Genomic DNA, 11,514 nt, shown 5'->3' with positions numbered 1-11,514 from the left:
GCAACATACTGTTCGAGCTTATTGCTCGTACTATGTAGCAGCTTTCGTCAAGCGTTCCTCCTGTCTTGACAGTAGGTGCGCATATCTGACAGCCGTTACAAAAAGTAGTTTAGTAGAGTCTTAGCAAAAGTAAGTAACTTAGGTGTGTAAGCAACTTGCCTGTGAAGTACGTTATTGCTAAGTCTTGCAATTGCTTGCTAACCCTTGCGATTGATATTATCCCTGTCCCTGCATATACTCTATACTTGTTTGGGGCGTCACGTGATGTGACCATTGTAGGCCGTGCCCTCACTAGCGTCGGTCCGTCCTTCCTCCGTGGGGTTGGAGACCCGCGTGTTCCTCTGGCCCAACCAGTGGCCGTCACACGAAGCTTGACAGTGATTCGTCTCTTACAATACACTGCTATTTCTCCAAGACCTTGCTCTCAGTGCTATCCGTGCTACCTACATCCCATCTTTACAGTAGAGGCATAGTAGTTTAAAGTTTGCTAGGTGTAGAACGTTACTTAGGGTGGGCAGCCTGCCTGAAGTGGCAGCTTGCTTGTAGAGAATGTTACACTTGTTTTAATACATGTCTTCTCATTATGCAGCATCAACGCTAAGGAGGGACACGGAAACTCGGACTAAGACAACCAATAACAACGCTCCAACTTTAACAAGGGTCTCATGCCTGAGCCTTGTGCTGTAGACAATTGATCTTCCATCAAGCCACCATTCGAAATCCTCCTCAAGAAATTAATAATAAACATTTGTCTAGACATTGTGCCTTAGATCATGGTATCATCAAGTGACATAAAGTCATACATCATTCAAGGTAGTCCAGCAGGTGACCCCGATCGACCTATGTAATCACCACTAACATGGCCAGAGTCGCGAGATGAGGGGGGAGGGGTAAGATTCTTCTCCCACTCTTTCATCAAATGTGAGGCGGTCCGCTTCAGATTCGTCGGAGAAAGCTTGACTAGGTCCGGCCATGGGATAGACTTGCGCTTAGGATCACCCATAGAGGTTTCGTCAAAGGTACCGACAGAGCTGGACACGGTAAGCGATGATGCCTTAGAGTCATGACGCTTTGAGTGGTACCTGGTGCTAGTTCTTGCACTGCTTCGACCTGAGTTACCTGACACCGATGACGATGGTGCATCGGATTCATCAGAGGAGCTACTGCTGGGTTCTGGCTGTGCGGCATATTTTTCGTTCGGTGTATCCCAGCTATCCCAGCTCTCGAAGTCTTTGGCTACTTCTGGCATAGGTTTTTGAGGCGTTCGAGTACTTTTGGCATGCGTTTTCTTATTCGGGGGTGTGGCTTTCGGCTCACTCAAGCCGTTTGCTTTCCAAAAGTCGTCCGCGATGTCATCCGTATTTGTTGCAGGGGTATTCTGTAAGCTTGAGGCTCTGTTCAAAGCTGGCCGAGCCTCGGAGGTCTTCCGATTGTTTTTGATGGAAGGACTCCTGACACCAAGAGACCCTGAACCATCGACACCAATGATCGCCTCATCCCCAACAGTAGCTTGACGAATGTCTTCAATGAACGTCAGTAGTCCGTCCTTGAAATCAGTCGCCATTTGCTTCCCGGTGCGAAGGAGTGCATCGCGTTGGATGGCCGAAAGACCACCCAAATCATAACGGTCATCGTTGATGGTATCGGTGATGTGATTGGCATTACCAGGGGAAATCGAATTGCGAGCGAGGGTTTGCGGTCGCTTGTTTGCCTCGTCCTTGGGGTCGTCGATGTCGAGTGGTTGGGGGAAGGATGGAGAAAAGTTTTGCTCAGGAGAGAGCAAAGACAAGGTCCGCATGTGTCGTGAGCCACTGAATACCTTCCGCGACGACGTCTTCGTGCCACTGAGTAGGCTCTTCCTGCGCTCCATTTCCTTCTGAAGCCACAGCGTGGACCCGTCATCGTCATCTTTGTCTAGTGGGTACTTGGTGATGGTGGTATTGAGGGGCTGCAGCTGAGTGACATTCTTAAGCTCGTTGCGTTGCTTGACAGACTCGTGCGACGCCCAGTGGGACTTGAGGCTCTTGAGATCGCTCTCGGCTTTGGCAAGCTCTTCTTTGAGCTCTAGGACGCGGCGTTCCTGAGCGGCGAGGACGGCGAGGAAATTGCCCTCGGTTGGCGAGGGGATGACGCCAGGGGAGAAAACGGGGGTAGAAATGATGGGAGTGGATACCCAGGACTGCGGGCGTGAACGAGGAGAAAAGGCTGGTGAAGGGCTGCCGGCAGCTGGCTGAATGGGAAAGTGCAAGGACAGGCGCTTGCCCTGTTTGACGACGTCGGCATGCGACATAGAGCGAGCGTGAGAAGGCATCAAAGGGGTGGGGGAAGAATGAGAGAGCGTGCTGGTGGACGAAGGAGAGTTGGATGAAGATGGTAAAGGACCAGGAAGATGTTTGGACGGCGGGCCAAGATTGTTTGGGGATCCCCCTGATGGTGGCAACGGCAGCATATGGTCCTTGTCGTTCAGGGTCATGGATCGCTTACGGGCAACGCCCTTGGACCTCGGGTTCAACATGGAGGGCAAGAGTGACTGAGGAGTGTCCATGACATCTGATCCTCCAACAAAGAAGATGGTGTTCATATCATGGCCTTTCTTTTTGTTGACGACGCAGAAGGCTGGGAAGCGCAAGCGGCGAGAAAGTCGGTGGAGGATAAGCGAAGTCGCGGCGGGTGAGCTGCCGTAAATCTCCAGGTGCAGGGCCAATAAAGCGGCGGGCAGTCCAAGCAGCCTCCACAGAAAACCACTCCGCAGCCACGACAGCCACGCTTTCAACAGAGCTGAGGCGGCGACGCAGGAACCCATAACACAGTCATTGAAGGTGAAGAATGCATTGCTCGATGGCGGCGCGGGAGGGGTAGAGAAGGCGAGAATTCGGGGTGTCCACACGGCAGCGGGTCACGCAGTTTTTGTGTTTGTTCACGCGTGGTGGTCCGAGTCAGCACGGAGCACACAGGCTGCAAAACAAATTTGCATTCCCTGCAGGATTCGACAGGAATCGGCCGGAATAGACTCAGCCTGCGACGACGAGCCTAGGATAGAACCGGATGCATATTCTTGGCGTCGCTGTGGTGCATGATGTGAAAGTGCGGTGACAGGCGGTGAGAGGATATGCGAGCTACCGCAGAGCGCCATGGCCTCTTGAGCCAGCGTTGTGTCGCCAACGCCCGCGGATTGATTGCCGGCGGCAAACACTTGCAGCGGCAGGGCATGGACTTCATAATGCGGGCAGGATCTGTTTTTTAATCGACGGGCAGACAGGTGGTGTTGAGAAAAGAAACGCGCTTTCTGGTGAAAAGTTCAGCTAGCTTCCGCATTCGGAATGCAGACGAACACACAGGTGTGTGCGGCTTGGGCTCAGGAAACGGAGAGGGACCGCAGCCATGGTGAAACATGTAGACAAAATTGCCCTTCTCTATCAGGTTCCCGTGGATTCTGTCTCCTGTGCCGCCTGGAATGGATGGAAAGGGTGGTTGGTGGTGGTGATGCCGTGTGTGATTGGCCAATGCTCCGCTTGCATCAATAAGCAGCAGCTTTTCCCCAACTTTCGCACCGCGACGGCCCAACTGGGTAGTGCCGCACCTAAATGCCATTCCCACGTTAACTCACAGATTGGCGCCGATGCTGGATCTCTTTCAAAGCCCAACCCACTGCGGGTAGCGCGATGTATGCATGATGAATCTGTGGCTGTGGTTCACCCGTGATGCGTTTGGGGGAGGCCCTGCTGCAGGTACAGCCTCTGATATGGCCTCGCTTCCTGTCGATATCTCAAACCGCAGCTGCGAAACAACACGGCGGCCATCTCGATTGCAGAACAGAATTCCCGTGAACTTTAGTAATGACATTCACGCTCACCACAACTCTATCACAACTTTCTCACACGAGTCGTTTATGTGAGTGTGTGCGCTTGTTGATCCATTGTCACCGGCCGCCCGTTGCCATGGGAAACGAAAGCGAGCTCGATTCGACAAACCTCATTTGAGGCAGAGTAACAAACCAGCTCCCACGCCCACACCCAACCCCCCTACTTTTATCATTTCTATTTGCATTGATGCTCCAAAGCGGCTGCATCTCTTCTGTCGATCTGGCTTCCATCATCCCGTAGCCATTCTGGACGCTTGTGTTTTTCCTAAATAGCCTCATCTCAACAACATAGGCTGTCATGGCTGAGAACTACCAAGTGTTGGAGGAGTTGGGCAGTACGTCTCACTTACCACTCACCTGAGCCTCCGTGTCTAACGGATGTGACAGGTGGTAGCTTTGGCACCGTATACAAGGCCATTGAGAAGACGACGGGAGAGCTCGTCGCCATCAAGCATGTACGCTTGTATTCCCAACGCATTCCTCCGCACACACCTACATACTGACACTATCCTAGATTGACCTCGAGCAGAGCACCGATGAAATACACGAGATACAGAGCGAGATATCCCTGCTGAGCACCTGTCTCAGTCCTCATGTCGCACACTACAAGACAAGTTTTGTGAAGGGTGTCAAGCTATGGATCGTCATGGAGTACTTGGGGGGGGGATCCTGTCTAGACTTGGTGGGCCGGATGTCCCAAACCTCTGTGCTGGTGTGGAGTTGACATTGGCAGATCAAACCTGGACCATTTGGGGAAGCCCATATTGCTATTGTGTGCCGAGAGCTCCTTCTCGGCCTTGACTATCTGCACACATCGGGGAAGATCCACCGAGACATCAAAGCCGCGAACATTCTTCTCTCCCAATCGGGCAAGGTCAAGATTGCCGACTTCGGCGTCGCAGCTCAGCTCACCAACATCAACTCACAACGCTTAACCTTCGTTGGAACCCCGTTCTGGATGGCGCCAGAAGTCATTCAAGAGGCCGGTTATGACTATAAAGCCGACATTTGGTCTCTTGGAATTACCGCCCTCGAGATGGCCAACGGCGAACCACCGCATGCCGGTCTGCATCCCATGAAGGTGCTTTTTGCGATTCCAAAGACCCCTGCTCCGCGCCTGGAGGGCACCCGGTGGAGCAAAGACTTCAAAGAATTTATATGTCAGTGCTTGATCAAAGACCCTGACCGGCGAGCGTCAGCAAAGGAGCTGCTCCGGCATCGGTTCATCCAACGAGCTGGGAAAGTCGAAGCTTTGCGCGAGTTGATCGAGCGAAAACAACTGTATGATGCACAGGAAGAACGTACCTCCCACCCCAAGTATTACGAGGAGACAATGGTTGATGTCTCTCCACGATTTGAGCAAGACGAGTGGATCTTTGACACAATTAAACAAGCCACCGTCGCTCCTGCCCGCCACTCTGCTAAACGCCGTAAGATGGCGCGCATTCCATCCAGCGAAGCTACCGCTTGTGCAAACATGATGCAGCGCATGGATCTCAGCGCAGCACCCCTCGGGACTGTGTCCAACTCTCCAGTCCCAGAATCTTGTCGCCAGTCACTCTCTCGCAAGTCCTCTGCTACTACAGCCATTCGTGTATCTTCAGGTTCGACACCAACTGCTCGTCGAGTCAATAACCAACCTCAGGCGCCGAAGCAACCGCTTGGAGTCGATCTCTCATTTGGCAACTCCCCATCCACTGTACGACAATTTAAACGCGTTTCGTCTGTTGAGCATCGAAGCGCTCTTGCGTCTAATCCTCCTAATAGCGCCTTCGTTCCGAATCCCCAAGCTCAGACTTTCCGCCCATCGCCGCCGAACTCCGCTCACCCTCTAGATATTAACAATGAGAATGAATCTCCTGCACATTACCCTCTGACGCCGGTCACGAGGGATGCCCTTTACGGAAGGCGAGCATATAGCAAGGTTCTTGACTCTGTATTCCAAGAAGCTCATGCCCAGTCGGGCTCTGAGCATCAGCGTGAAGCTATGGCACGAGTTGCACATGCCTGGTCGCAGCTTGATCAGGTTGATCCACAAGGCGAATATCTCCTCTTGAAGGCAATGATCGACAGGCTACAAGGTGATTCAAGACTCGCTTCTGCCCTCGGCATTAGCGCCTGTCCTATTTCAACTCCTATCAAGCACAACACAAAGGTGAGCGACACCAGCCTCAGCGGTTCCACTGTGCACGGCACTAGCACTACGCGTATCCGGTCCAACACGACGAACCACTCTACACCCTCGATGGACTCGTCATTCGAGATTAATCCAACCCTGCCACCGACTTCCGTACTCGCCCCACTGTCTACTCCCAACGGCAATTCCTCGTCTCCGCAAAAGGGTCCACGACTACTTCTAGCCCAAAACAATCCACATCTGAAGTCCCACCGTCGCCGTCAAAGCGCTATGATTGGAGGTGATAATGTCTTTGGCGTTGATGTGTTTGCAGGCTTGGATGAGAAGAAACTGCCGGGTCACGTGGAACGCGGGATGGAGTCTCACGGCCTATTAGCAGATGTTTTGTATGGGCGATGGATGGAGGGCTTGAGGAGTAGGTGGCCCTTGGCGTAATCGCGAGCTTCACATAGATAGTAGGTGTGAATATTTGGATATTCTGTTGTGGCGACAGTGAATTGTTTCCGTCCTTGAATTCTGTCACTACATCCGATCATCATCACCTCCTTGATCTAGTTTGACCCATGAGGTCAATAAGACCAGATGTCTAAGAGAGTCTGGGCTAGTTCATTTTTCTATCAGTTTCTGGGCATCATTCTAACATTCGGATGTTTGCATATTATATTTAGTTCAAGGCTAATCAGCTTGTCATGGACGCGTTATGATTCCCACGAATGCCTCTTTTTTTGCATGTAGAATACTTCGCATTCATACCGGAGCTTTAGGGTTTTTGTAAGCATAATCATGGGTCTTGAGTAATTGAGTTTCCTCTTCACGTAAAGGGTGGTGACAGGGACGTGGAAGAAGAACATAGAACTGGAGAGTATAGAATTTCGTGTACAACATGTACAATGGATTGGCGAATCCCATGAATGCGTATCTTTGACCCCCTTCTGAATTGATATATCTGCACAGAGAAGCTAGAGTATTTGACATATGAACCTGATTTAACTTAAAACTTCCTTGAGGTTCATAAACCATGCGAGGATTACCTAGTCTAAGACCACAGTAATAAACAGTGCGCAGCGTTCGTGATTCATGAGACTTAAATATTTGCAGGGACTGCGCTAATAAGAGAGGAGTATTGTGACGGAGCTGCTTGACAAGATCCTCTGCTACTGTTATGACCGTTGGTTGGGCCAGCAGCACACTGCTAAAGGTGCTTCCTAGTTATCTTACAAGTCAACCGCTCTACAGATGATTTTGCGCTAATACTATTTTAGATTAGACAAAACTTCTAAAACTTCTTAGCTAATTAAAACTTCTAGAGTTTTCTAGGCTAATTAATAGCTAATTACTAATAACATGTAAAATTATCTATAGTGTCACAGTATCCTCCCCAGATCCCAGACATAACCGTATTGGACGCGTACTAGAGTATTATTAGTGCACGTCTGACACAAACACAACACAACATAAACATAAACTTAAGCATAAACTGCTTTAACACTAACTAAACTTAAAACAGGCTTAATTTATACTTAAAGCACTTAGACTTTTAAGCTAAGTATTTAATTACTAATTTCTTTTTAAACTTTTTTATTTTTTACATAACATCTTATACTTACTATAATACCTTATGTAGTAATTAAACTAGACCTTTGTAAAGCTTTATAACTTTACTTATACATAATTATAACATTATGTTGTGTTAAAACTTTAGCTAAGAATAGCCTCTAAATCTAACTTAATAAGCTTAGTACTTACATAACTTTAAGCTATTAAAGTAAGCTAAAAAGCCTTTTAAAAAGCGCTTACTTTATAAAAAAGCTACTATATTATAAGCTTTAAAGCTTTTTAAAAAAACTTTAAAAAATAGCTTTATATTATTAAGTAGTCTATTTCTGCCTTAACTTTTATTATAGTAGTAAGAACTAAGAACTTACTAGCCTTAAAGCTTACTTAAAAGTCTAGAGATAGCTTAACTTTTTTTTACCTAACACTACTTATAACTTATAACTTTTTTAACTTAGTAATAAAATCTAACTAACTCTTTAATCTTTTACTATTTAATAAAAAATAAAAAGACCTACCTTTCTTCTTATATAAGCTCTAATATAAACTTAAAGAAAACATAGACTAATTTCTTTTTAAACACTTTTAGTTACTATATGCTTACTTTTAACTTAACTATAATATAACAGCTTTAATTAACTTACTAATAAATAAAAATATTATTAACTTAAATTAATTTATAGTGTTCTTATAAGTAACTTATAAAAACTTAAATAAAAAGTTAACAGCTTTAAGTTACTTAAACACTTTATAATAATAAAAAAAAAAGCTTTACTTTACACTTTACTAAGTTCTACTAACTTATATTTAATATAGGCCTAAATAAAATAGGTCTAATTATAGCTTTATATAACTCCTTCTTAACTAAACTATAACGCGCTATAGTAGAAGAACCCCTTCTAAACAACCTTAATATGTATGCAAACCTAATTACTACCTATAATAATAACATAAAGTTCCTCTCTATATAAGCCTTAATACGCCTCTAAACTAGCGCAGTTATAAATAAGAACTTTAATATAATAAAAATTAATTTAAATTATGCTTTAGTTAGTTCTAAAAAGTGTAAAAATTATAAAAAAAAAAGTTAATACTTTAAGTATAGTAAGTATAGTTATATTTTTTAAAACTACTTTATTCTCTTTTTTTAAGTCTACATAAGTAGTGCTACTAGCACTTATTAAAAATTCTTACTATTTTAATTTTATTTTTATAAAAGCTTTAACTTATATTTAAGCCTTAATCTTTCTTACTACTCTTAACATAGCCGCAGCTATAGCAGTAGAAGCCTGTAAAAAGGCTTGTTCTAGGGCTAAGTTACCCTTTAGAACTAATTTAACACTAGATTTCTACTAACTTATAAGCTAAGTCCCCTACTAATAACTAAAAGTACTAAGTTAATATTTTTATATATTTATAATAAAAAACTATATTAGCCTTAATATAAGCTCTTATTAACTTAGAAGTAAATAGTATAAGTTACATTAATAAAAAACTAGTGTGTAAACTAAATCTTTAATTAACACTACTTACCTAAATAATTTACTTAACTAGATTTAATAAAAAATAACTTAAAAAAAGTTCTATTTTTTATACTATAACTATTATAATTACTTACTAACACTATAAGGAGTAAATTAAGCTCTATATAATAAACATAAGACATTATAACCTAATTCTAGGATAACTATAGCTATATTAGCATAAGGTTACCTTTAATTACTAAAAGTAAGTTTTAAACTTTAACTTTTTCTAATGCTAAAATATATGCTTACACTTACATCTAAATAATACTTAAATAGCACTTAATATAAAAGGTTTCTAGACTTACTTTTTAATAACCTAAAAAAAAACTACTTAAGTAAGGCTAATAAGCTAAGCCTTTTACTAAAATAGGCTATATAAAATAATTTAACAACTATTTAAACTTAAAAAAAAAAGCCTTTAAAGAACCTTTACTTACCTAATTTAAACATAAACTAGAACTTAAATAGTAAATAGACATCTACTACATAGAACCTGCCTTATTTATAACTCTAGCTTAATAACTAGATTATAAAATCTACGCAGTTATAATTTTTTTAATATAGACTAAGCTTTAGCTTTTTAAAAACACACTAACTTAAAAATAATAGTCTCTTAAAACTACTATAACCTATTATATATCTTTTTTTAAAATAAGTTTAATAAGCTTTTAATATAATATCTATATAATTACTAAATAACTCTTAAGCCTAGCAAACAACCTAGTTATAGGCTACTATATAAAATGTTACTAAATAAATTAAAAGTGCTCTAAAAATACCTTAATAAAAACCTAGAAAAAGGGTTTATTTAAGCTAGCTTTTTACTAGTAGTGTTACTTATACTATTTATAAAGAAACTTAAAAGTAGGCTTTAATTCTATATTAACTACTAAAGACTAAATACTATTACTATTAAAAACTAATACTTAATTTTTTTTATATAGAAAACTTTAAGCTAACTAAGTAAAGTAAAGTATTTTATAAAGTTAGATATTATTACTACCTTTAATAAGCTAAAGATAGTAAAAGGTAATAAGTAGCTAATAGCATTTTAGACCTAATATAGACTATTTAAGTACCTAGTAATGCCCTTTAGCTTAGCTAACACACTTAGTACTTTTTAACATTTTATAAATAACTTGCTCTAACTCTACCTAGACATGTTCTGCACTGCGTATATTAATAATATTCTAATTTACAGTAATAGCCTTTTAGAGCACAAACAGCATGTACGCCTAGTGCTAAAGGCTATAGAAGAAGTAGGTCTATAACTTAATATAGATAAATGTAAGTTCTACTAATTAAAGGTTACATATTTAGAATATATAATTTTTACAGATAGCATCTAAATAGACCCTATTAAAGTTTAGACTATGCTAAATTAGTAATATTTAAAGAATATAAAAAATGTTTAAGCTTTTATAAAATTTACTAACTTTTACTAATAATTTATTAACAACTTTTTATAGCTAGTAAGCACTATAATTACACTTACTAAAAAAAAAGTTTAATTTAACTTTAACTTAAATTACTAACAGTCTTTTAACTAGCTAAAAAAAGCCTTTACTAAAGCTTTAATACTCTACTACTTTAACTTTAAACTACTAATACTTATAGAAGCTAATGCCTTAGACTACATAGTAGCAAGAGTTCTCTTCTAGACTAAGCTAGATAAAACTATTAGGCCTATTACATACTTCTTAAAAAGAATAAGTCTTATAAAAGGTAATTATAAGATCTATAATAAAAAATTACTTGCTATAGTATGCTGCTTTAAACAATAGTAACCTAAACTAAAAAGTGCAGCGCATCTAATATAGGTTTTATTTAACTATAAGAACTTGTAGTACTTTATAACTATAAAACAACTTAGCTACTAATAAGCTTATTAGTTTAAATACTTATCTTATTTTAATTTTAAGATTACTTATTATTCTAGTTAAGATAGAGGGAAGCTAGATGCTTTTATAAGGCAATTCTAAGACGTCCTTGCTTAAAAAAAAGTGTAAAAGGCTTAACACTAAACTCTACTTTAACTTAAGCTATTTTTAGACCTTAACTTAAATAAAATAGATTAGATAATTAATTAAATTATTACTAATAAGTATTTAAATAATAAATTTATCTAAGAAACCTTAGACCTGCTCTAAAACAGCGCTAGTTAGTTAAAGAAGGTAACACTAGCTAACTATAAAAACTAAAATAGTAAGCTATATTACTATAACTAACTTATAATTCTTAATTTTAATAAACTAAGAATTAAACTACTCTAAATTATACACAACTTGCCTATTAGAGGACACCTAGGCAGAGGAAAGACTCTTAACCTACTATAGAGAGAGTACTACTAGCCCCGCATGTTCTATACTGTACGCTAATACTGTTATGATTGTGCACAAGTAAGGTTATAAAGCTTTACAGAGGTCTAGTTTAAT

At 41.2% G+C, this 11,514-nt stretch overlaps 3 protein-coding genes across 3 annotated transcripts; 1 reads left to right on the top strand and 2 right to left on the bottom strand.

Annotated features, from left to right (window-relative positions):
• Positions 1–558: 558 nt before the first annotated feature.
• BDR25DRAFT_306837 (uncharacterized protein) lies at positions 559–2,869 on the bottom strand. Its single transcript, XM_033690715.1, has 2 exons — positions 1,083–2,869; positions 559–1,031 (listed from the first exon to the last, which is right to left on the bottom strand). Exons 1-2 carry the CDS (start codon positions 2,801–2,803, stop codon positions 809–811), a joined length of 1,944 nt encoding a protein of 647 aa, XP_033542042.1. The 5' UTR covers positions 2,804–2,869; the 3' UTR covers positions 559–808.
• Positions 2,870–4,012: 1,143 nt separating this feature from the next.
• On the top strand, positions 4,013–6,785 carry BDR25DRAFT_270701 (Pkinase-domain-containing protein). The gene is made up of 4 exons (XM_033687221.1): positions 4,013–4,197; positions 4,250–4,317; positions 4,377–4,544; positions 4,596–6,785. The coding sequence occupies exons 1-4, from the start codon at positions 4,161–4,163 to the stop codon at positions 6,432–6,434; spliced, it is 2,112 nt and encodes a 703-aa protein (XP_033542041.1). The 5' UTR covers positions 4,013–4,160; the 3' UTR covers positions 6,435–6,785.
• On the bottom strand, positions 6,698–7,392 carry BDR25DRAFT_360830 (uncharacterized protein; the record flags this gene model as incomplete). Its single annotated transcript, XM_033696309.1, has 3 exons — positions 6,698–6,854; positions 6,889–7,156; positions 7,368–7,392. The coding sequence occupies 3 exons, from the start codon at positions 7,390–7,392 to the stop codon at positions 6,698–6,700; spliced, it is 450 nt and encodes a 149-aa protein (XP_033542040.1).
• Between the last annotated feature and the right edge of the window lie 4,122 nt (positions 7,393–11,514).

The sequence above is a fragment of the Lindgomyces ingoldianus genome (genome assembly GCF_010093535.1).
Source record: "Lindgomyces ingoldianus strain ATCC 200398 unplaced genomic scaffold BDR25scaffold_40, whole genome shotgun sequence".
NCBI classification, from domain to species: domain Eukaryota; kingdom Fungi; phylum Ascomycota; class Dothideomycetes; order Pleosporales; family Lindgomycetaceae; genus Lindgomyces; species Lindgomyces ingoldianus.
Note: the sequence above shows the minus strand (reverse complement) of the source record. Positions and strands in the feature narration are given on the sequence as shown.

Bases quoted from the DNA above. Each gene is read 5' to 3' on its own strand.
- BDR25DRAFT_306837 (XM_033690715.1), bottom strand. From the start codon at position 2,803: ATGGGTTCCTGCGTCGCCGCCTCAGCTCTGTTGAAAGCGTGGCTGTCG. The intron at 1,032-1,082 runs GTACCACTCAAA...TACCGTGTCCAG, and splicing joins AGTGCAAGAACTAGCACCAG to CTCTGTCGGTACCTTTGACG.
- BDR25DRAFT_270701 (XM_033687221.1), top strand. From the start codon at position 4,161: ATGGCTGAGAACTACCAAGTGTTGGAGGAGTTGGGCA. The intron at 4,198-4,249 runs GTACGTCTCACT...CGGATGTGACAG, and splicing joins AGTGTTGGAGGAGTTGGGCA to GTGGTAGCTTTGGCACCGTA. The intron at 4,545-4,595 runs GTGGGCCGGATG...TGACATTGGCAG, and splicing joins GGGGATCCTGTCTAGACTTG to ATCAAACCTGGACCATTTGG.